This window comes from Ciona robusta, chromosome 11 (genome assembly GCF_009617815.1).
Source record: "Ciona robusta chromosome 11, ASM961781v2".
Taxonomy (NCBI): domain Eukaryota; kingdom Metazoa; phylum Chordata; class Ascidiacea; order Phlebobranchia; family Cionidae; genus Ciona; species Ciona robusta.
Window position 1 is genome coordinate 5,215,440 of NC_143245.1, and position 23,697 is coordinate 5,239,136.

Sequence of the window (23,697 nt, forward strand, 5' to 3'; positions counted from 1 at the left end):
GCAGTTTACCTAGAAAACATACGCAGTCTTAGCAGGAATGGAGATGCACACGCAGCCTCGTCTGCTGCAACCAGTCTCATTGAAGGTAGTTATAGATAGCATGAATCTTTTTCCGAATTTGAAAAACGCCAGTTAACTAAATTGCTGTCTGAAAAAGTCCAGATGTAACCTAGGAGAGCTATATGAAAAAGAGCTATACGATTTTATTTAAACCTTCAAATTGTTATTGAAAATATTCATGCAGCCCATTTTGATAAGAAAGCTTGTTTTTCTCAGCCACAAAGCAAATGCAGGGCGTCGATCGCTGTGCATCGTCTGTCTTACTAACTCCCGAAGGAGCTCTTTTGGCGCCGCGTTTATCGTGCTGCTATGCGCTCTCGTGGTAAATTAATACATGCATTGGGCTTGAACAGAGCTTGGCGTCTGGCTTCAATCCCGTTTTATCTGCGCAAGATATCGAGAACAGCCGGGGTCAATAAATGCATTGTTTGCTTGCCATATCTCTGCGTATCGTAACCTACGTCTCAGCAACTCAATGGCTCTACATTGGCGCCGGGGTCTTAGGAATCATCGAATGTTGTTTTAGTCTCCGTTTGGAGGCAGAACTCGAATGATTCAGAATTTACAATGTTAGCTTATTTTCCGTGTTTCAAGCGGTCCGCCATTTAGTATTTGTCTAATTTGAATATTGAGTAAATAATACGGTGTAATGTTAGAGAAATCGCTGGCAGCTATAAGTTGGAATTTTAGCATGCTTTATTTAGAACGGAATGTTATTCCCTTAAAACTAAACAGGGTCCGACGACCATCGTTGAGAAACGGTCCTGCATTGCGTGCTAATATTGAACCAGTCGAAGTTTTCTTTAATTAATCAAGCGGTAGATAAGGATACGGCTAACATCAGCGTTGAATATATTAGGAGAGCATGACAAACAGTGCATTACGTGAGTAAAGCACACGGTAGGGCACGCCTTAAGCTTACACCTGCATATTGATTTTACTTCTCCAGCGAGGACTGCATGGGTCCGCCTTTTATTGACATAGGCGCTCTCCGAAAGTTTTATCGAATGCATAGTTCTTGTATCGTTCCGATGTTTGCCCTCTGCCTGCCCGGCAACGGAGATGTCTCTTGTAAACAGCAACGGACTAATGTACTTTACTTGTTCTCGACAGGAGTTAGAAAAACGAGTATCTGTACATAACTGAACTAACCTATAACGACGCTCCTGGGACGGACTATTATAGCAGGAGAAAGAAGTTTTAGGGAAAATGAAAATGTCCGGGATGTCTCAAATGCTGAATCACAGAGAGGCAAGCCACGCCCAGGATTCATTCGCAAGGCTAAACAAACTACGTCGAGAGGGCATACTGTGCGACCTGACCATCCTAGTACAGGGCCACAAATTTAAGGTGAAAACTGACTCACTATTTTGGCGACTCTGCCCACGGTCATGAAGTAATCACAATTTAATCTGTACCTGCATGACTGGGAGTTTTTGCTGCCTTAAATAACTCAAGTAGTCCGAAATAGACACCGAAATAGTCGGTCATATTTATTTTTCTTGGCGGATGCAATCACCTTACAATTATTTCCTTGTTTTAACGTGAAAAATGCAACAAAACTATGGTGAATTTCGAAAATTATTCGAGTTAAAGGTAGTGTTATAATCAGTGGCGCAGCCAGGGGGGTTTAGGGGGTCGCGACCCCCCCTGATAAACCCAAAAAAAAAAAAAATTTAAATATGTATTTGAACATTTTTTGATTAACCCCCTCCCTTATTTTTTTCTGGCTGCGTCACTGGTTATAATACACGGTTGAAACTTATACAGGCACACAAAACAGTAATGGCGGCTTGTAGCGACTACTTCTTAAACGCTGTTTGTGGGGGGAAATCAACAGCGTCCGTCACCGTTTCACCTGCCGGTCACATGACAATCGAGATGCAATACGTCACAATGAGAGGATTTGCTCCTCTTCTAGAATACGCCTACTCCTCTGAGCTCCGCGCGAACGCCAGTGACGTCATAGATGTATTGTCCGCAGCGAGTTACATGCAAATGTTTAATGTAAGATTTTTTCTTTGTTGAGTTGCTATACGAATGTTTTGGGCCAATTTCAAATGGCGTGTTAATTACTCATGCTTACTGTTAGCCCTGGGACGTGGTTGGTATAGTCACCGTGTAATTCATATCCATATCTAGCTTATTATAACAAGTATAAACCTTGTTCGCTTGTGGTTCATGACTCTGCCTTTGTATTGTTTATATAAGCATATACATATATAAGCATACAGTCCTTAGCCGTCGTATTCACGCAGCCATTTTCTCGCATAGGTTGCAAATGCATGTTCCGAATTCATGCGCTCGAATCTCTTGTGGACGCAAGGACAGTCCCGACTCGCAGCCTTGCCTATGCTGGCAGGTCGTAACATGTTGCTGAACGGGCAAATTCACGGTGAGCATCCAGCTACTGCACCCAACCCAGTTAGGTGAGTGTCTATTGTATTCCATTTGCGGTTTTGCTATATGACAGACGATCACTAATGCATGTTATTACTGCGTGTGTTCTTTGCAAATTACGCAATCCAAACTGTGATACAGAAGCCTACGAGATAAAATCCGATTAAAACGTACAGTCGTTGGTATTGCAGTTCATAGCGTATATTAGTAGCGCCATGTCATACTCAATACAGCGAGGCATTAATCGCCCATGGTAGCACCGTGTGTATTTTACTTTATATGCGACTGAACAAACAGTTAAAAACAAAACATTCGTGTTGTTATGGTCAGTAATTTCAACTTTCAAAAGTTCTGACCAAGAAAAAAAACATACATACATAGTTCCCTAATAATGAGGCCAGTTCCTCGTGTGATTAATACTACACTACACGACCATAAGCAGACATGTCACCCCTGCTAGGATCAGCAAAACTACATATTACAAATCTTTTTTTTTAAGTATGGAACGCTTCACGATTTTGCGTTTCTAATTATCCATTGCCCTTTCAGCCGACCGAATGGCCTCCCCGAAGCAATGAGCAGTTTACTGGCAAGTTCTGCGATGTCAGGTGCTGCGATAAACGGCCGTAATGGCCTTTCCCAGCCTCCTATGTTAATACCTATATCTTCAATGACACCGTATGAGGTTGGACTACACTGGGCAGACACCATGGCAGGTTAGTAAAATACTGATAGTAAGATGGGGAAAATGGGACACCATTTCATTCTATTGTCTCGTCCCATTTTATAGTAAACAAATAACATTCAAAGAATTATAAAACCGTACCCTCACGACCCTCATAGACCGTTGTTAATTGTTTAAAACACGATCAGGATATTTGTATATTTTGTGCTAATTAAGGGTGTCCCGTCTTCCCCACCCTACTTAATGTGTATTTAAAACTGCGGTTACTCGTGCGCTGTGTAATAACAAGCTCACGTACACCCAAAACCTCATAACTGATATGATGCACCCTTAGTTAAATCCGGTGTGCCACCAGTAAGGTCTAAGAATAGATTCAAAATTTCCCGTTTTGCGTTTCTACAAACAGATAAAGTAGGGTGGGGGAAGACGGGACACCTTTAGCGCATAATATACAAATATCCTGATCGTGTTTTAAACAATTAACAATGGTCTATGGGAGTTGTGAGGTTACGATTTTATAATTCTTTGGATGTTCTTTGCTTACTACCAAATTGTACAAGAGAATAGATTAAAAAGGTGTCCCATCTCCCCCCACCCTGCTATAGCAAAAGTTTAGAATTTCAAAAACCCAAAGAATATTGTAAAAAGCCGTTTGTTGATGGATTCTACCGAAACAGGTACCCATAATTTGCTGTCTCGTTTCGTAAACAACCAACCCGTTACAACGACCCGGTCGCCCCCGTCATCAATTTCACCTTCCTCCCACAATTCACCTGCTGCCGGATATGACGTAGTTACGTCATCAGCGGGACCACGAGGCACTGAAGAAGGGACCACGCCGTCAGCAGAAGGTATTAACTACAAATTTTATATACTTTGTTTTAGAAACAGATATGTAAAACTATGGGGTAAGATGGGTAAAATTAGTTTATAGTATCCCATATTTTTTAATCGTGTCTTAAACAATTAACAACGCTCTTTTGGAGTCGCGAGGACATGATCATATAATTCTGTACAGATTTTACTAAATTGTGACTATAGAAGAGAATGGATGTCACATGTCACATCTTACTCTGACTTTCTGTATTTTGTTTTTTTTTTTAATTCAGTTTCCGTGTATTGGAAATTGCGAATGACCGCCATGTTAATTTTTAGCCGCAGAAAAAGCCGAGGAGCCGAATTCGGAGTCGACTTACAACAACAATAACAACAATAACAACAACAACAACGAAGGTTTGCTTCCTGACAAACCATCAACTGGCAACAACCGCAAATCGATCGCTGTTAAATTGGAAGCCAACCTCGACGATTCCGCCAACAACGGTACCGAAGGTAAGATGACGTCATTAAACACGTGACTATGACGTCATGGGCGTCTAAAATTGCGCGGTTTAGAGATGAACGCGTTAATAGTGAATGTGAATATTCCTTGCTTAAATAAGCAGCTTTATCAGTAAGCTGTCGCCCTACCCGGATACGGTTGCAATATACACCTATGGAAATGGCAGGGCGGTCGGGCGCGCAGTGTTTATCCTAAAAATTAAGTCTTTCGTCATAGTCCTCTAGACTGGAGACTGCCCGCAGCGCCTAAGTTATGACCGATCGGCGTGAGAATTGCATTATCTAGCGTTCCGTGGCTAAAAAGGCGCAGATACTTGACGGAACGACTGCTTAAAGTCGGCTCTCGCAAGAAGCCCCCTTAATGCTTGAAGAGGTCAAAATGGAATGCACGCCTGTTAAGTGCCGAGCCCAGTTTGCCGAAAACAGTCCAGTGCTGCCAGATAGGAAACCAGAAAACCTCACATCCATTTGTTTGACGGGAAAGGCAGTGTTTCCGAGTAGTTTTTTCAATAATAATACACGGAACCACTGCTTGCTATTCGCGTTTCTTTTGGTTTAATTGGAACGGTCGTTTGGAATGGGTCCTGAAGTGCCTTCTTATCGCAGTTTTGCGCCCGGGATAAAACTTTTCGAGTGCTTAATGCGGACGGTACTTTGATGTACAATATCCCACTCCCTGCAGCGAAAACTCCTCCCCCTTTCTCTTTATTCTCCTGGCCGCTCTTCGCCACTGTCTCATCCCAAGCAACCGATCCACCGCACCGTTCCATCAAATTCTCTAGCTTTGCATCATCGTTCTTTCACCCTGTCGCCAACCGCCATTTGTGACGTAATAGAGAATGGATTGTGTGGTTTTACCAATCTCTCATTCCATTCAACCAGACTACTAATTGCTAACAACTGCCAATTCTCTAGTTGCCGAAAACATTTTACTCGCCTGCGTCTGTGTGTTACCCCGAAATTGAGATTTTCGCCTAAACTAAACGGCGGAAAATAGCATTTATAATATTTCACAGACAGTTTTACATGTTTTAAGTGATTTAAAATAACACAGTAGTGTATTTTCAATATACCAAATTCTACTCCAGTTCTTGTACATTCTTACCAAACTATTTGCCCTTCGTGAAATTATTACCAAAAGCTGTACATTGGGCCCACATACTAAGCAGTAGACGTACAAGGAGATTTGAAAATTCTGATAAATTATTGTTTCGCAAACAATAAGAGCTTCTGCAGGTGATTTGCTGTACGTTGCCCAGCAACCAGCAGTCTGTCGCCCTTGTCTATCGATTTTTGCGAACGATCGATAATAGGGTGACACAGCTCTAATTATTTATCCCCTACAATGCAGAGCCTATATCGATCCTTAGCCTGTCGTATTTAATTAGCAATTCGTAGCCGCTAAATATGCGATGATAGCCGTTTACCGTTGCTATGAAACATAAAACCGCTGGTCGATTTTGGCGTTGGGAAGGCGGCATGACTGTTGTCTTTTTAAAATGGAAATGCTATTCTCCAGCGAAGTATTGAAATTATGCTTAGGATTTTTCTGCGCTTTATCACGTATAATTGTACTGTCTGTTGCGTAGTGTTTGAAATGTATCCCTGTCAGAATTTTGTGTACTCTGTAAATGCATCGCGTCCTTTCGTCCGTGCGGTCTTCGAAGTCGTTAGAACTGCGGCGCCAGCCCTTCCATGGTTTCATCACAGGTTATGTATCTGTGTGTGCCGACATCTTGCTTTCGAGATAAGAGAGTTCTAGATGCCATCTGTAGCACCATGCAATGTTAGTATAATGCCGCGTGTGGGGCGGGCCTCGGCAAATACGGTTTAGCCCGGTAAACATTCCGTCTCTGCCGTCCTATTTGCCACTCCACTTCGGCGAATGTTTGGACACTTTCGGCACGAAATGTAACAAGCGCCGCCAAAACTTGCAAGTCCAGGCATCGGGCGTTGTTTGTTTGACATGCCGTAACTTGGATCGTATTTTTCCAATAAATACGTGGTAATAAGAGACTGGCATATAATGTGTCTTTACGTTTGTTACAATAGGTCTATTGTAGGGCCAATGCGTAACCACTGTTCTTGTAAATGACGCAACCAGTTGTATTTGCTCCTAAAACACACCGACTTAGTCAAGTTGTAATTTCCTTATGGTTTGGCAAATGTATCCCGTTGCGTGGGTACTGGTTACGAGGTATGGAACTTTTTATAACTTCTAGGAAATTTGTCAGATCTGTCTGTCAAGTATATACGCGCATTGTAAAGTGCTTCAGTCATTCATTTATATTGGAAAGGGAAATTTCGTACACGAATGACGTGCATAGTGATGTTTGCATTTCATTGCATCGGTGTACAGGTGTCTTGTGTTTGCTTAGACCGTTAATGCTCGTACGCGAAAATCGTTAGGCTGCGCCGTTATTTTAAGCTTTTTATATCCTCAGCTGTCCAGAACATGCTGTCCCCACTTTTACGATCCCCCTTCCTGCCACGTTGCCTTTAGGTCCCTTGCTTAGAGCATAACGACATGATTTTATTGCCCGGTTATTTGCGCAACTCCTGTTTCCTGTTTCAGCAGCAGATGCCTTGTGTACACATCTCAGAAGAGAGGACCTTGCGGCCATATGTCGCAAGCCGAACGCACCTAGCGCATTACCGGTAGGTGAATCATGGGAAATTTTGCAGTTTCCGCACATGATCGTAACCTGGTTTCGCCAATGATAAATAAACAGGATTTCGCAGTAGCTGTTTCGACCGCATTAAAGTTACGACATTCGCCTTGACCGGTTTCGCATTTTGGAGTTATTTTTTCGAAACTTGATTTTTTCAGTTTTAGTTATTATACAGTTGCGATATTCGCCTTGACCGGTTTCGCATTGCGGACTTGTTTTCCTCGAAACTTATTTTCAGTTTTAGTTTAGTTACGAAACTTTCCCTCTGTGCCGTCGGGTTTTTTTTCTATGACACCAAGTTTGGTGCGGCGACCGATAAAACGCGCCTGAAAAGTTTATCTATTTCGGTCAAAATTTATCACGCGTGTGAATCTGCACGTATTCTGGCACCTTGGTTTTTAGATTACAACCGCAGTCAGATGTAGAATTTAACCAATCCAACGCAAAAATCATTGTTACGTCACTGAAGTACACGGAACTTGTGGTTTTCATTCGGCGAAAAGGGCTTGGACTAAGTTATACAATTTCGTAATGCATGCGATTTCTTAGTAAAGTTACTTCTCCTTCTAAAATAGGCAAGTCACTGTGACATGGTCAAATATAGTTCGAAATGCATCCGCGTGCGGGTTTTCGTTGCCTGGAGCACTTGAATATCACGAACTCCAACCGTTTAAGTGTTTTCGCTGACGCACACATCGTTTTTGTTAATCACCTCTCCCCAAAAGAAACTTTTTTTTCTCAATAGTTTACTCGTTAGTGAAGGGAACTGTATGCCAAAATACCCCACCAGAACCGCCTATCCCAAATTCCATACAGTACATGTTTCTAAATGCGAAACGGCTCCGACTAAATGCACGATTGACCCGTCGAATTTCAAGACTAAGCCATGTTTACCTGCAAACGGTGCGACTATGACGTCACAGTACGTGACTTGTTTTCGCGATTTCCTTTGTCTGTCGGCTGATTGGCAGCGTACGCTTAATAGGCCGTGCGATTTTTGCTTTTGTTTACAGAAACTTGAACCAGGCGCTGTTCTACTTGTCTATATAAACAATATACACCATTTATTGTTATTGTTACGTCACAAACGCAGTCTGGCGGAAAATAAGGGCTTGGTTTTACGGTTTTGGGTTTTTGGCGGTCTATGTTTGGGCGAAAACGATCATTTGCGGCTTTTAGCATTACGAGTCATCAAGTATATTTAAGTTGCTTGGACGGTAGCGCTATAGACGCGCGCAACTGAGTGAAACTTGGCATTGCTGGTAAAAACACCGCGTTTGTAATGACGAATTTAAATTCCCCTCCTTTGGCAAGTGCACGGCTTATACAGTTAAGGAAGTACCGGCTAGACTGTTTTAAATTCATTTCACACTTAGTGGTACGGGCTTTCGATTCTCTAACGACAAGGGACACTCGATGCGGAGGTATTAACATTTATGCACACCAGCTTCTCATAAGACTTTGGATTTCGATTTCCCATTCTTTCGTGCCCCGGGCGCTTGTTGTATTGGTGACTGCGGTGGCAGACGCATTGTTACGACATAATGTAACGTGATCTCATAGCATTATTTCGTCAACAAGACTAAACCTGTCATCTGCTAACATTTTCTCCCAAGATGCCCAGGCCCCTTATAAGGCAAAGTATTATGTCTGCAGGTGAATCAAAAAAGGTTTCCGTGTAATGGCAGACCAACGTACGCTTAAATTGAACGAGTAATCCCGATTTCCCTGCGGACGTTAACGTCTATGTTTAGAAAACTCGCAATAACAGTCGAACAATTTAAAACTAATTTAAATAAAAAATCAAAAAAAACTTTTTTTTAAGTTAAATACTTTTGAACCGATCCGAAACCACAGCGTGAAAAAATAATTAATTTAAGGGAATCACTGAGGATTAAATTTCTACCTGGAAACACTGGCGATAATTCCCAGTCCAGTCATATAGTACATCCGCATTGCAGTTACGTCATTGCTTTTGTCTGCACTGTGACTTTCTCCTTAACATGTTGATTGACGGTGATTTTTCCGGGTCCCGCTCACGACCCTTACGAACGTGTCGGGCGGTCTCCCGTGTAAAACCACAAAATTAAATCTTCGTTTATTTTTAGGCCCGTTAACCTCACGCATGACGCCTTTTTACAGACACTCAAACTCACTCGATTTTGAGTCAGTTCATGCCACCTGACGGACAATCCCAGGTTTTCTCAGTAAATGTGACACTTTTTTTCACGGCTAATCTCTTGACTAAAAAGGCGTAGCTGCGTCATCGTTGTATTGAAAGGCCTCTACATGCGGGTTATTGTTTTTAGAAAAAGTTACAATTGTCGTCATATGCTCACGTTGCGGCCTCGCCTTTTCGGGCGAATGGTCACGTTCATGTACCATCCTTAATGCAAAAACGGCAACAACGCTTAAAGATGCACGTAACCGCGCCTATAGTTCGAAGTTCAATTATAAAAGGTCATTAGTATTTTGCTGTACACAGTTCGATATTTCGCGATAAGATAGATCCGACATAGCAGTTTTTAAACATCGCTTCATAACAAGATTTATCTCATTCCATAATCTTTACATTTTGCTGAACTCGCATAAAAACAAATCGTTTTTGTTTTGACGCGATTTGCACACCGATTAGCGGTGAATAATGCGTCCCGGCGTTCAATTACGCACCGGTGCGAGTGAAAAAGCGGCCCGGTACGCAGGTGGTTCATGTTACAGATGGGTGCGGCTGTTAAAGGAACAAACCTTTTGCAAATAAGTCCAGGATATGTTTTGCGGCGTCTCCGATGCGGATGTAGCTTCGTGTAGTTAAAATCACTTACCAGTGTTGCCAGATATATTTTCCAGCGAAGTCGAAGTGTAATTTTTTCTCAAAATTGTTTCCTATTAATTTTAAATTGGGGGTAAAAAATGTTTGGAAACACTGTTCCGCAGTGCTCTCAGGAAACGCGGTTGTGACGTAACAAGTAGTTAATAAAGGGTTCGGCGGGAAGCAAGATTTATTTCGTTCTTTGTCGCCAACTTAGGCATGGGAGACGCAGCGACGATAAAAGCATGCTGCTATTACGTCAGGCTGTATTTGTGCACTTGTTTTTCGCTCGACGGAAACTCGACTTTTGCTGTGTTGTTGTCGTCGTCGTGCAATCGCGATTTTCTATATTTGGAAGTTCCGCCACAAGCTTAAAAACCCGATACCGGAAACTCGTTTTATGCAAACCCATTTTCTCCGAAAAATACTAAATGTTTCGCCTTAACGTAGTTTTTTTGACTTTCGTCAGGTGATGCCACCGCTGGCCCTAATTTTCAAAGCATTTACATTTTAACTAATGATGTAGAAGTAAAAAACACGAGTTTTACTTTAAATTTATTTCTTCCTTTTAAAAAATAGTTTGTTAATAATAATGTGACACCATTGCCCGCTTATAAGATGTAGTTTCTTCGCATGTACTACTGTTTAGTCATATGGTACAGTTTTCTAAACGGGCGACTGTAATAAAGCTAACGGTCGGCGCTCTTGTAATTGGCGGTTGACCCTTCAACCAATTTGCAAGCGGTCGTCGAAATCCTCCCACCTCGGGCGCTTCGGTTTCCGCAGTGTCCGCGTGTTTAAGGAAACTCCGTCTCATGCATTTAATTTGGTCACGGAAGGCTAGAGATATTGTAAATATCCGGACTGGAAGCCACTATCGTCATTGCAGTGCTTCTCACCCGCCTCGTGGTTTCCTTTCCTTTGTTTTGTGTTCATTTTTGAAGTGACTGTAATTGGCAGCGAACGCCTTTATCAGGATGTAACGCTAAAATCTCACACGCACAATTGTACAGCTAAATATATAATGACGAGATTTTACAGGTTATCTCGTTTTTGAGCGGATTTCCGCTTCGTTCTAATATGATAAAGTACTTCTTTTTTCTTGTAAGGATGTTAGATCAAATACATTGTACCTTAATAGGCGCAACACCTTCGTTTTACCAAGACTGTTTCCCCAGGACAAAATTTTGAAACAGCCGGAGTGCATTCGTAAAAAAACGCATAAGAACCGATTGGAATTTCCGATCGCAAAATTATTGCTGTTTTGTGGTTCGATTATTTTTCAGGTCATTGAAAATTGTTCTCTCGCCTCCTGCAATTGCAACAGGTGCTTCTTCCGGTCGATTGCGACGCGTTTGACAACTTTGGCGTGTAAGTCATGCGTAACGCGTGCACCATCGGTATAGGGCTGTATTATAATAGCACAGTGGGTGGGTGACAGAAATAGCGCTTTAACTTTGTTACAAAAACTCGTGCGCGTGGTTTGTTGTGAATTAGGGACACGGTATCGCCTTTTATGCTGAAGACCGCGGGTCAAACGATTTGACTTACGATTGGGAAGCTAAATTGAGAAGCTTGACAGCTAGGGTGTGGAACTGAGTTAGATACATGGCATGCACTACGGAAATGGGGGTGCCGTTTAAAGGCTTGGGAGTCGCGGCCCGTTTCCTGGCGCAGTTGCTTCGCACGCGATTGCACGCCGCGCCCGTTACTTCAATATGTGAATATCAGTGAACTTTTTATTGCAGTCGATGCGTGTAGAAATGCAGGGTCGTTGGCGGGTGGGGCACGACGCTTCAATTGTCTTGTGTGGACGGCGATGCGAACGATTTCCACTGTAGGCCACTCCGCATAATGACTATCGGCGGTAAACACGCGGGTATATGGACATTGCTATTCGCTCGATAAAACATAAAGTGTATAATTTTCCAAAGGGTAATACATTAATACAACAGATCATGGGCGAAAGTTTAGAAGTAAGACAGTTAAGTTTAAACGTGTATTAAAAATCCTTCGACAGTATTACGTAGAACCGGTAAAACTGTTTCCTTAAGACACCTTTACAAAAATCTTAGAAAACTCAAAACCGACATGCCAATTGTCCCCTTTGTTAAAAAAAACGCGACAGTCGTAGTCTGAAAGCAGACTTGCCGCACGCTTTTAACACGTGGTTGCAAGTGAGAGGCGGCGAGACGACGTCCGTCAGCAACTCGAAGTACGGCGATAACAGGTAAAGGTGTCGACATGTGATCTTTACTGTAAGAGTAATGTGTCACGGTGACACGCTGCCCTGCAAATGCATACCGCTTCCGTGGCCACTTAAATAGGCGTGACGACGTAGGTTTAAAATCCCCCCAATGAGATAAGGAAATCAAGATTGACAGGAAAGTTACAATTTCAGTTTTAGTGTCGCTATTTCTATTTTCGGAGGGACATAACACGAGTCGGAGCGCACATTGTACAAATACGCGTTGTGGTGTCGCAATTCTGCTCGACATGTGCGGTTGCGCGTGATCGGGATAGGTGAACGGGCACACATGTCATGCTCTTGTCGTGCCTGCCATTCAATTAACCGCTCCGATCCTCTGTTTACTTACCACGCCTTTCCTAATGCACGAGCAGTGATTTCGGCATCTGGGTGGTTTCGCCACGTCGCCTCGCTCCAGTTCGCGAAGTAATTCGGGTTTCGATTCCCATGCATTAGCAGCGTAAACACAGGATGTTGCCGCATGATTGTGTTCTTTAGCAGCAAAAACTATCATCATGCTCCGTTGCCCCGGCACCTGGACCTTCAGTGAAAGTTTTTGAATGACAGCCGTTATTGCATGCGTCCCAAAATAGAACCACCGTGGGGTCCCAGTTACGGCGAGTTTGTGTTCTTTGTTGCTGCTATACAAAGGCAGGGATTCCGAGCGTACAGTTGGTCGCCAAGTAACACTCCCGCATGGTTATTGTTGCGCGAATCCATGCGCTCATATATTGCGTGCGGGGCTTTGGCGCAAATCAATAATTCAGCAGAGCTGCACAAAAGAGCGACAATTTGTAAATCCCTCCGCGTTGTCTCGCACCGCCGCAGCGGCCATTGTAACCTCGCTTAATTGCGCACTGCCACGGGACGAAATCAATTAAGGAAGATACATTTTTAATACGTCACCGTACACTCACAACACGCACACCTGGAACTGCCTGGCGGGGCCGGTAATAGTGCCTTCGACAAAAGCGAAGACGCAAACAACAGATGCTGCCTATCGCCACAGCAACGCGTGAAGCGGCCAAACAAAGACAGGATTTGAGTGTTGCTGTCGTTGTACTGGCTATTGTGCATCGCAAGCCTTCCGCATCGACTATCGAAAGGAGACACAAAAAGATACTGCGCTCTCACTCACAAGTATTGTGTTGCATATAGGAAACTGTACAATGTAACCAACGCCATTTAAAGTGATGTCTGTAGCTCGAATTACGAGACAACGCTTAACACAGGAATCCCAATGCTGCGTGACCCCAGCCAGCGCGTTAATGACCCGCTGCTTATCAAATATCACTCAAATCTAATCGCCTCATATTAGAAGAGGAAGTGTTAACCAAAAATCAACCGCTATTGAAAATCGATTTGACGAATCGTTTTGAAGTTGTTGGGTCACTTTTATCAGAAACTGGTTTTCAAATTCGCTCGCTATATGAAAAAAAAGCTTTTAATTTCCTGTATATTGAGCAGAGTATACATTACAAACCATGGCATTTGCATGGCGTCTTTCATTGTTGACAAATCGAGTGTTTTATCTCCGCGTCGCTGAAAAAATGACAGCAGTTATTTGAGCTATAGGAATCCGTTTTGTTGTTGTAAAATCACCCTTGCAAAGATTCTCTTTTCGTTTACCGATGTAAGATTTGAATCATATAGTCGGTTGGGGGAAGATGGGACACCTTTAGCTCCTAATATCCCAAAATCCTGAATGTGTTGTAAACAATCAACAACTGTCTATGGGAGTTGTAAAGATACGGTTTTATAAATCTTTGAATGCTCATTGTTTAGTACCAAATGGGACGGAAAAATAGAATGAAAAGGTGTCCCATCTTCCCCCACCATACTGTATATAGCTTGGTTGAGAATATTGTTTTTAAATGTGGTAGACAGTCCCACAAAGCGCACGCGACTTCTACGACATTTTAATCTTATCTGAAGTATGACAAACAAAGATACGATCTATACAACGTAAAGTACGACTCCGTATACGGAGATACTGCCTACGGAAACCGTAACTCTCCGTTTAAGTAAAAATTGCCTTCGTCAAGTCACGCAATAATTACATGCATTATAAGTTCCCAAGGGTCAATTAAAACCCATGTGAACTGGGAAATGAAATCCTTCTTTATTGCGTGCATTTTCCCACTGCCCGTTTCCTTTTCAGTCTCCGTCGCCATTGCGTCGCTCTAACCCGTTTAAAGAACAAAGCATTTACTTACAAGCTTTGATGTGGTGTGGCAGACTACTGGGGAACTGAAGCCACCCGCAATGTATTTCGACTCCACACGACCTAAACACAAGTCTGCAACTTATTAGAGCTGTCAGAAAATATAATTTAGGGCGTTTTAAACTGGCCAGCATTTTAAGTGTTTTCTATTAAATAAAAAAACGCCGATGTGTACGTCGATTTGAATGTAATATGCAAAATTGTTTAACTGTCTTTTTAAACGCATAAACAGGCGCTATATGATGAAACGAAATTTATTACAGTTTATTCGCAGTCGAATCCAAACGTTTAGTTAAATGTGACGCATGCGTTGTGTTATTTGCTGTTTAACAGCCGTATTAGGAATAATTATGTCGCTTTCATGTGGAAAGTAATATGGTTGATCATGTATATTCTGCGTCATTTGAAAGGCTAGCGTTTATTGTAAACACTTAAATAGGATGACATGTAGTATTCTGTGAGAATGTGGATTCCTAGTAAAAGTAGTTTCCAGTAAAGATTGCGCAAAACACTTCCAATCCATCACTGCCTCCGAAGAAGCACTATGCACGTTTCATAATAGTGGGCGTGATCCAAACTAACGAGTAAATATCCCTGCACAAACTGCGGACAAACTACAATGCCATAAGTTGTGTGCTGGCTATGCCACGCCAAACATTAGATCCCTTGTTATTCCTAGCGCTGCGGTTTACTCAGCACCCCCAGTAGCCCAGCTGCAAACGCCCGACAAAGGATTTCGTGTGTACGGTCAACTGGCTGACCAAAGTACACATAAACCCGTGTGCTTGGCTGGTCTTTCTGTTTAAATCATATCTGCATGTTAAATTAAACAACACCAGTTTGCACAAACTCCCCATATTTATGACGTCACTGAAGAGTATTAATCCCTCGTTGCCCAGCAACTGTTTCCTGGTAACGCTGGCGGCAGCGGAGTCGTAACCGGAGTTGGCTTAATGCTGACGCATTTCAATGCGTTTGTGACGGAATAATGTATCGGTCGCTTGAATGGTTTCAATAGATGCGCAGTCCATTGTACGAGCCAACGGTCGGTCTCGCCTTACTTTCACCCGCTTTGTCGAAGCACTTGTTATTACTGCCGGGCCTCGTTCGACCCTTTTGTTCGTGCCACTTCAAAATGCACGAGATGCGATGAAAACATTCCTCCGTGGCGAAAGCAATCCGCTAGAAATAGCAGGATGCCAACCTGGCAACAGTCTGACAGGCTAGACTGTCAGTTTCGCTGCTGTACTTTTCCTGGTAACACAGACTCGTTCATTACAACGCACTTTTCCCGGTAATAAAACCATATGCATGAAGTTAAGCATTACGAAGTGAACAAGTTTGGGTAAAATTAAAAACGTCTTGGTAGCTTTTAATGTTGAGTTACCTATTTCGGACTCGGACCCAGTACTGATATATTGCAAAAGCCTATTTGTTTGTATCATTTGTACTATATTTATTCAATCGTTGAACGCGTTGTAAAACAATTTTATTTCCTCAAATAGAACTCTAGCGCCCTCTGTGTCAGTTCCGCATTCAAATCCCTGTAATTTATATTTTCTAGTTGACCTTCATCGGAAACAGCATTAGGGTACATTCTATTTCACTGTTTTTGTGTCTATGATTTTCACACGTTATACTCTTCATATGAGAAGTAGTGATTGAGTGTTCGGCGGCCGCTGTCGAGATTTTGAAGCTCATAGTGATTCATGCGACGGCGACGACTCAGAAGCCGCGGGTCGCGATTTCTTTTGTCATAGTTACGTCACAATTGCATTTCAATTGGTTTCCTCTCGGCGAAAATGACGTAAGAGCGGCGGCGTGCAACAGCGTTCGCACCGCGGCGGAAGAATTATTGGATGTGCCCCATTACCAAAGTTGATGGTTTCAAAACGCTCATTACCTGATGCTGCGTACGTGCAACCAAGCTTCGAGTATGTGGATTCCGTCTTTCGGCAGGCGAGACAGCATACGACGCGATTGTGAAGCAGGGCCACTGATTTTGCTATTTCGAAAGGTCGGATTTCGTGATTCTGACACCGATAAGAAATGGTAATACGATTATCATGCGTCTAAGTTAAAGAACACCAAGAAATGTCAGCCCGCTAATCTCTTCGCACAAGTAGCTGATGTTAATTTGGATGACGGCCAATCTGCAGTGTCCGTATTATTGCGGTATTAATTTCCACGTAGCGATTTAATCGCAGATACGTGCCGTCACCGGGACAGACGTCCAAGACGTAATATTTCAGTGTAATGGTCGGTCGTGGCAGGAAAATCGTGCATCCCAAAGTTCAAAGGCCCTGCTCCTAACAAGGCTAATTAGCGCTATACATCCTGTTAATCGCGCCATATCTGAGTAATTACGAACGACTCGGCTGCACGCGGCCAATTGGCGATGCCGTAACGTGCACTTGCCTTGCCTAATTCGGACGCTACCAGCGGAATTAGAACATGTAATTGCTGCCACACCTTAAAAAGCAAGGGGTAGGCCCGTGCATGGCGAATTAGTGCAATTATGATTAATTTCCTTGTTTTAAGTTAGCCCTGAAAGTCACTTTGTTATGACTGTGGTTGACAGCGGCTGACAAAAACAAAGCACCTACATAGATCAACATTGCGATAAACGAAACACTCCCCACCGCGTTATGAGCTTGCATTTTTGTTGGTTAAAGTTGATTTAAAGTTCCCGTGTTGCAGGTGGTCCCACTGCATTCCATCTAAATTTAAAACTTGTTTACACCACGGTATTAAAATAACATGCAAATCCTATTGCTTTTCAAAAATGCGTAACAACTACAAACTAACTTTCAGTAGTCTAACCAACGCGCCGAGCAAAAAACGACCGATGTTAGTGCTTCTGGCATACACGTTCTAGCATATTCGTTGTCGTATTCCAAGAGACAAATAAAAGTCATGTTATGCATAGTAGGCAGGGGTAAAATGATCCATGTTTTCATGCTCTTTTATCGTCCCATTTGGTAGTAAACAAAGATTATTTACAGATTTAAATAACCATATCCCCACGACTTTTAAAAGGCGTCGTTAACTGTTAAAATACGATTAGAAAATATTTAATTTAATGTGCTAACAGCATCCATCTCACCCCACAGTACTATAAAAAATGTAATCGTATTCAGTAGACTTACTATTAAAAGTTGTTGCAAAAAATACAATTCCTTTTTTAATTCCAGACGGCACGAGTAGCGTTACGACGCCCCCACCCGACGCAGAAGATTCTTGGCAAAGCCTTCAACGTCTTTACAGTTTCCACTGTAAACCCGACAGCAAAGTGGAGTCAGACGGCGATTCAAATGAAACGAGGAAAAATGCAATTAATGAGATAAGAAACAAAGCTCTTGGAGAACTAAGAAGCAGTTCTCTAAGTCCATCAGTGATTAGTAGCATATCAAGTGCAGCATCAATAAGTAAGACTTTTCATTTATTTTTATTGAATAAAATGTGAAAAAAATATTTTTGAAACCAAAGTTTACAAAATTGTGTTTTTAGCTAAAATTTCTCTTTTTAATAATTAAATGTGAAAACAATTTTTTTAGACTCAAAATTGTGTTATTGATTTAAAAAATCCTTTTAAGGAATAAAATATGGAAAAAATATTTTTGGACTAAAAATTTAAAAAAATTGTATTTGTAACTTAAAATATATCAAACAATTTCATTTTAAATTTGCCAATTTTTTATCGTTTTTTTTTTTCGTTTTAGAATCAGCATTGGATTCAATCCCAAGACTTGATAATGCTGTTTCTATGGTCCCTCGTCTGACCGGTCTCACAGTTCAAAATGCGATCTTACAAAGACAGAAGCAAATTATGGAACAACAACAACAGCAAAGGGAAGGAGAAAAACTGGTAGCGGAACTTCCAGTTGTGGTAAGTTAAACAGGTTCCAGCTGCCTCAAACCTGTTTAGCAGTGTAAATTTTTCCTGTTTTGACTACCAGTTTTTATCGGAACAGACTAGTTTTTACCAGAAAAAATACCTTCAACACAAATTCTTTACATATCTGAAGTACTACTCATTAAAAAACAGCCTAAAAACGCTTTTAGTATGTTTATTTGCATTAATGAACAAAGCAATTTACCAACAATATTTTTTAGCCCCCAAGTGGCCAGTATATGAGTGTACGACGAAGAACTTTACAGTCAAACGTACCAAAGCCACACCAGTGCCAAATTTGCGGGTCAAGATTTACAAGGTAAGTGAATATGATCCACAGTTGTTATATATGTGGGCATGCCATAGGACCTGAGATTTAGGTGCTATTTATACTTATACACCATTAATACCATTAAAAAAACACTTTTAAAAGTAAAAAAAAAAAACATTTTTAATATAACAGCCTTTAAATTCCAACCCATTTTTATACAGATTCCACAACTTAAAGCAGCATATTAAGCTTCACTCTGGTATCAAACCATACGAATGCGACGAGTGTGGAAAACGATTTACAAGGAACTACACATTAAGGTTGCACAAAATGAAGGTAAATAAAACCCTAAACGATGATGTAATTTTGGGTGTGCCGACTGTGACTCATTTACGTGTAAGAAATGTTTACATAGATAACTTTACTCCTTATTAATCCTAAGTCAAATAAGGTGTATCGCTAGTAGTGTTCAAGTCTGGTACAGATTAATATGTGCTAAGTATAACGGTCACACAATGTATCTATAGTAGGGTGGGGGAAGAGGGACCTTTAGCACATATTATCTAAATATCCTGATCATGTTTTAAACAATTAACAACGGTCTATGGTAGTCTGGGGATACGGTTTTATAATTCTTTGAATATTCTTTGTTTTCTACCAAATGGAACGAGAAAATAGAATGAAAAACTGTCCCATCTTTCCCCACCCTATTATATCTAATATTCAACATATAATTGTGTAAATAATTTAAACAACTGTCGTTTTAAATTTACTTCTACTTTTTGTTCTTTACACAGTAATCATATTTTCTTTACAATAACCAAAAAGATAAAATTATGTTAAAATAATTCTCTATAAATTTTCACACTTTCTTAAATTTAAAAAATAGACTTCTGTCTCTACTTTATCAATAATGATATTCAAATTTTACTACTTTGCTTCAACAGAACTTAACCTCCAACTTCTATATTTCTTCTTTCTTCTTCTTCTTACTTCACTAAGTGTAAGTTTCCTTTTTCTGCATGCGCACATATTCACCTACTAAGTAACGTATGTTATAACTCGTAAGCCAGCACAAGGTGTATGAAACAGAACACTAGTGTTATATTGACTGTCGTTACCCTGCCACGCAAAGATAAATAATCGGTTACCACCACTAAGTACAATGTAAAAATTCATTTTTTAGGTAATCAGTGATTTAATTATTTAACAAGACTAAATAGTTACATTCATTCATATGATTTAAACATGCATGTAACATACCAACTTTTATATTCAGCATGTTGGAATCCGTAACTTCAGATGCGGTACATGCGATGCCAGCTTCACAAGCCTTGGTGAATTCAGAGCTCACTTGCGTATCACCATGCATTCCCATATGCCTATCAATGGTAAGGCATTATATAAGCTTTGGTCTCATATATAGTACTGTGGGGTAAGATGGAACACCTTTGGCACATAATATCCAAATATTCTGATCGCGTTTTAGATAATAACAACAGTCTATGGCAGTCATGAATATATGTTTTTGTAATTCTTTAAATGTTTTTTGTTTACTACCAAATGGAACAGGAAAATAGAATGAAAATGTTTCCCATCTTTCCCCACCTTTCTATATAACAGTATAGGTTCCATAAGGAGAATCTTTTTTATGGGTTCCATTTGTAAGTCACCTATTTTATGGATTTTATAATTGTGGTCACTTTTTATGGATCGCAAATTTTAAAATTACTTTTTATGGGTCCCAATTTTTTGATTACTTTTTTATGGGTCCCATTTTTAGGTCACTTTTTCACCAATCCACAATCAAATTGACCGAATTTTTTTTTAACAAAAATATATTTTTTTTAGGGTTAAATGGGAATTCACCCAGCTTAATGGAACCCGAAGATCTGAGTTCGGCCCCAGCACCACAAGGGGTTAGCAAGTTCAACCATTTTGACGCTGCTCTGCTTCGTTACGGGGTTGGGTCCCCTGGCAGTAGTGGGGGCGGGGCTGCAGGCGAGGGGTCAACTGGAACCATCTCGCCTCTGGGGCATGGCGCTATGATTCCTGGGACAGGGGAATCCCCAGAAAGGAGTGATCGCTCTTTAAGCGGCTCGCCTGAGGATTTATCTACCAAGAGACCTCTGTCTGATATTGAAGGTAAATTTTATTTTTTTTATAAATTATATAAATTTTAAAATTAACATATTTTTTATCAGTAAAATATAAAATTCTTACCAGTTTTGGGCAATATTTTTAAGTACTAAAAACAGAAACTTATGTTTCATATTTTGGATTTCTCAATAATATTTTATCGGTAAAGTATAACATCATTACCAATTTTTACATTACTTTTAACAAATACCAATAGCATAAAAACGTATTTTTGATTTTTCGGGTTTCTTAATATATTATTTTTTTCACAGACAAACATCATGAATCAGTTGAAACAATCGCTGAATATTCTGACCATGATTCCACAACACAAGGTGTGTTTGTATGAATAAGCTTGTAACTAACACCTGTTAAAAATGTCTAATTTTAATTTATTTTCAAGATTTTTTTCTTAATTATGAAAATTTAACGAAAAATTTAACATTTTTTTAGAATCCAATCTCGATTCTCCAAAACGTCGCAAACTTTCCGGGATTCCCCTTTACCAGGAATCCTCACAAACAGAAAACGACGAAGATGAGCCAATGTCGCTCGTGATCGACACTTCACGGGATTGACTCACACCCGTGAAACTTTCCTTCACAATCGTCCAGATTACATGAAAATCAAAATTTCCCAAACTTCCGAAAAAAAATTTTCCGAATCGAAGAAAATTCGGCCAGAAATACAAAATACAATAACCCAGTTTAAAACAATGACGGTGTAAAAATATAGTGCTTATAAGTGAACCGTACTATGCCGAAACACTTCAGATGGCCCTATGCTTTGCCGTCAAGCTCACTGTAGTTTTAACTGTGACCTATAATCTGTGCTTTTTCTGCTGTCATGGGATCTGGCATCCCGTTTTTGCCGTTCACACAAAAAGTGAGCGTCGCATATTGTTGTTTTGTCACGTGTACTCTTATATTTATGTATATTTTTATTCTTATTACACAGCGTGTATTTATTGTTCACTTCAATTCGTAATACGCTACATTTTTTTGCCCGAATAGTTTCAAGTAATTTATACAAAAAAAAACACACAAACCGATACTTAACAAAAGGTACTATTATATACATTTAAACTGCCGTTCATGTTTTGCACTTTTCTAATGGTCCTAACCAATGCACAATATCAAAATCACATTTTCTACACCCCGGTGCCTTTCCAGTCTATATACCTTCCTACCCGAGTGCCTAATTCTGATTTAACCATTCCAATAATGCGATGCTTTTTATAAAATCGGTGCTACTTCGCCACCCGTTTTGTTTTCCTCTCTTCCCTTGCCGTTTTGCATGCTGTACAGAGTTTCACTCCTTTTCGTAGCAAGTAGATTTCTTTGTGCTGCTTAGTCGAACTTTCTCGTGATTTTTTCATCAATACTCCGTAAAAACTCCGCTAAAAAAAGATTTTTAAATCGTACACAATCACGTTCAAAAAAGTGCCTCACGAAACAATGTACCAATCCCCCTAGCCACCCTTAAGAGCTGTTCCATTTTTGTAACAGTTTGTCCCCCTTTGCACACGACCTCACAACTAACTAACAAACAAAAGTGCCTTAAAAGCAATCGCAAACATTCCTAATTCCGTAGTTTGTGCCTTGCTTTATTTTCCTTGTAAATCAAACGTCTAGTTATATGTTCCATAATTTTTAGAGTACATTCCTGTGCCCAAATACATAGAGTTTGTCGTAACCATGTGTTGTACCTTGTAGAAGGATTAGTGTCAGTTTCCTATCCAGCGCTACGAAATGATTACCGAAAAAAGTTCATCGAATTGTGTTAAGATACACACTAGTTATGTTTTGTAAAATACCCTGAACGTTGGGAGCTGTGAGGATACGATCTAAGTGTTTCTTTGTTTACTACAAAATGGGACGAAAAAATAGAACAAAAATGTGTCCCATTTTCCCCACCCTACTGTACCAACTTTTAAAATATCTTAAATCTCATTTAGACTAATAAACCCAAAACTTTAATTTATTTTATGCTACATTATGCCCCCATTTATGCTTTGTAAATAACATTTCTACAGTCGCTAGTACTGCAGTAATCAAGTAATCAGCACTCAGCGCCGAGCGGGTTTATTTGTTTTCTTGCCTTTTTTTCCTTTCCTACAGTTGTTACGTAACAGTTGTGCGGAATGTTACAGTAGACATGCGAATCGGTTAGTTTAGATTAAGAGTAATATGTACGTTAGAAACTAGTTTTATTTAAGGTTTTCTACGTGAAGTAAATTTAAGTAGACAGTATATTTACATCAGTATATATAGTAGTATATTGTGGTGTTAGTTTTATGATTTGATTATATTGTTTGAAAAATTGTTTTAAACACGAGGAACATGTGGTAAGGTAGGGGAAAATGGGACACCTTTGGCACGTAATATCCAAATATCTTAATCGTGTTTTAAACCAATAACAACAGTCTATGGGAGTTGTGAGGATACGGTTTTACAATTATTTGAATTTTCTATTTTTATACTACCAAATGCGACAAGAAAAAAAAAACGGGTCCCATCTTCCCCCATTCTACTATATGTTTTAAATGAACCGGGACTTTTAAGTTGCCGGAAAACATAAAGCTGGTTTTATGTCGTATTTGTATTGAAACTGTTCACATCTAGACTCACAGTTATGAAATATTGATAATACTCTTCATAAAACTTGGCTTGCGTGTATTAAAATAAATGTTCTCGCGTGGCCGGGCAATGTTGATACGGGTGTTATGTTTAACACATATCAGGCGTGCGTACCAGTTAACATATATATGACTTTGTGGAAGATTTATATATATAGAGTAGGGTGGGGGAAGACGGGACACATTTAGTACATAATATCTAAATATTTTGATTGTGTTTTAAACAATTAACAATGGTATATGGGAGTCGTAAAGATACGGTTTTATAATTCTTTGAACGTTCTTTGTTTACTACCAAATGGCACGAGAAAATAA

The 23,697-nt window shown here is 40.4% G+C and overlaps 1 protein-coding gene across 1 annotated transcript; it reads left to right on the forward strand.

Annotated features, from left to right (window-relative positions):
* The first annotated feature begins 1,148 nt into the window (after positions 1-1,148).
* Positions 1,149-22,439, forward strand: LOC149728665 (uncharacterized). The gene is made up of 14 exons (XM_089888405.1): positions 1,149-1,410; positions 1,831-2,067; positions 2,335-2,489; positions 3,010-3,176; positions 3,823-3,996; positions 4,301-4,477; positions 17,634-17,867; positions 18,162-18,328; positions 18,556-18,653; positions 18,827-18,941; positions 19,885-19,996; positions 20,457-20,750; positions 21,017-21,079; positions 21,198-22,439. Exons 1-14 carry the CDS (start codon positions 1,270-1,272, stop codon positions 21,320-21,322), a joined length of 2,259 nt encoding a protein of 752 aa, XP_089744531.1. The 5' UTR covers positions 1,149-1,269; the 3' UTR covers positions 21,323-22,439.
* Positions 22,440-23,697: the final 1,258 nt, after the last annotated feature.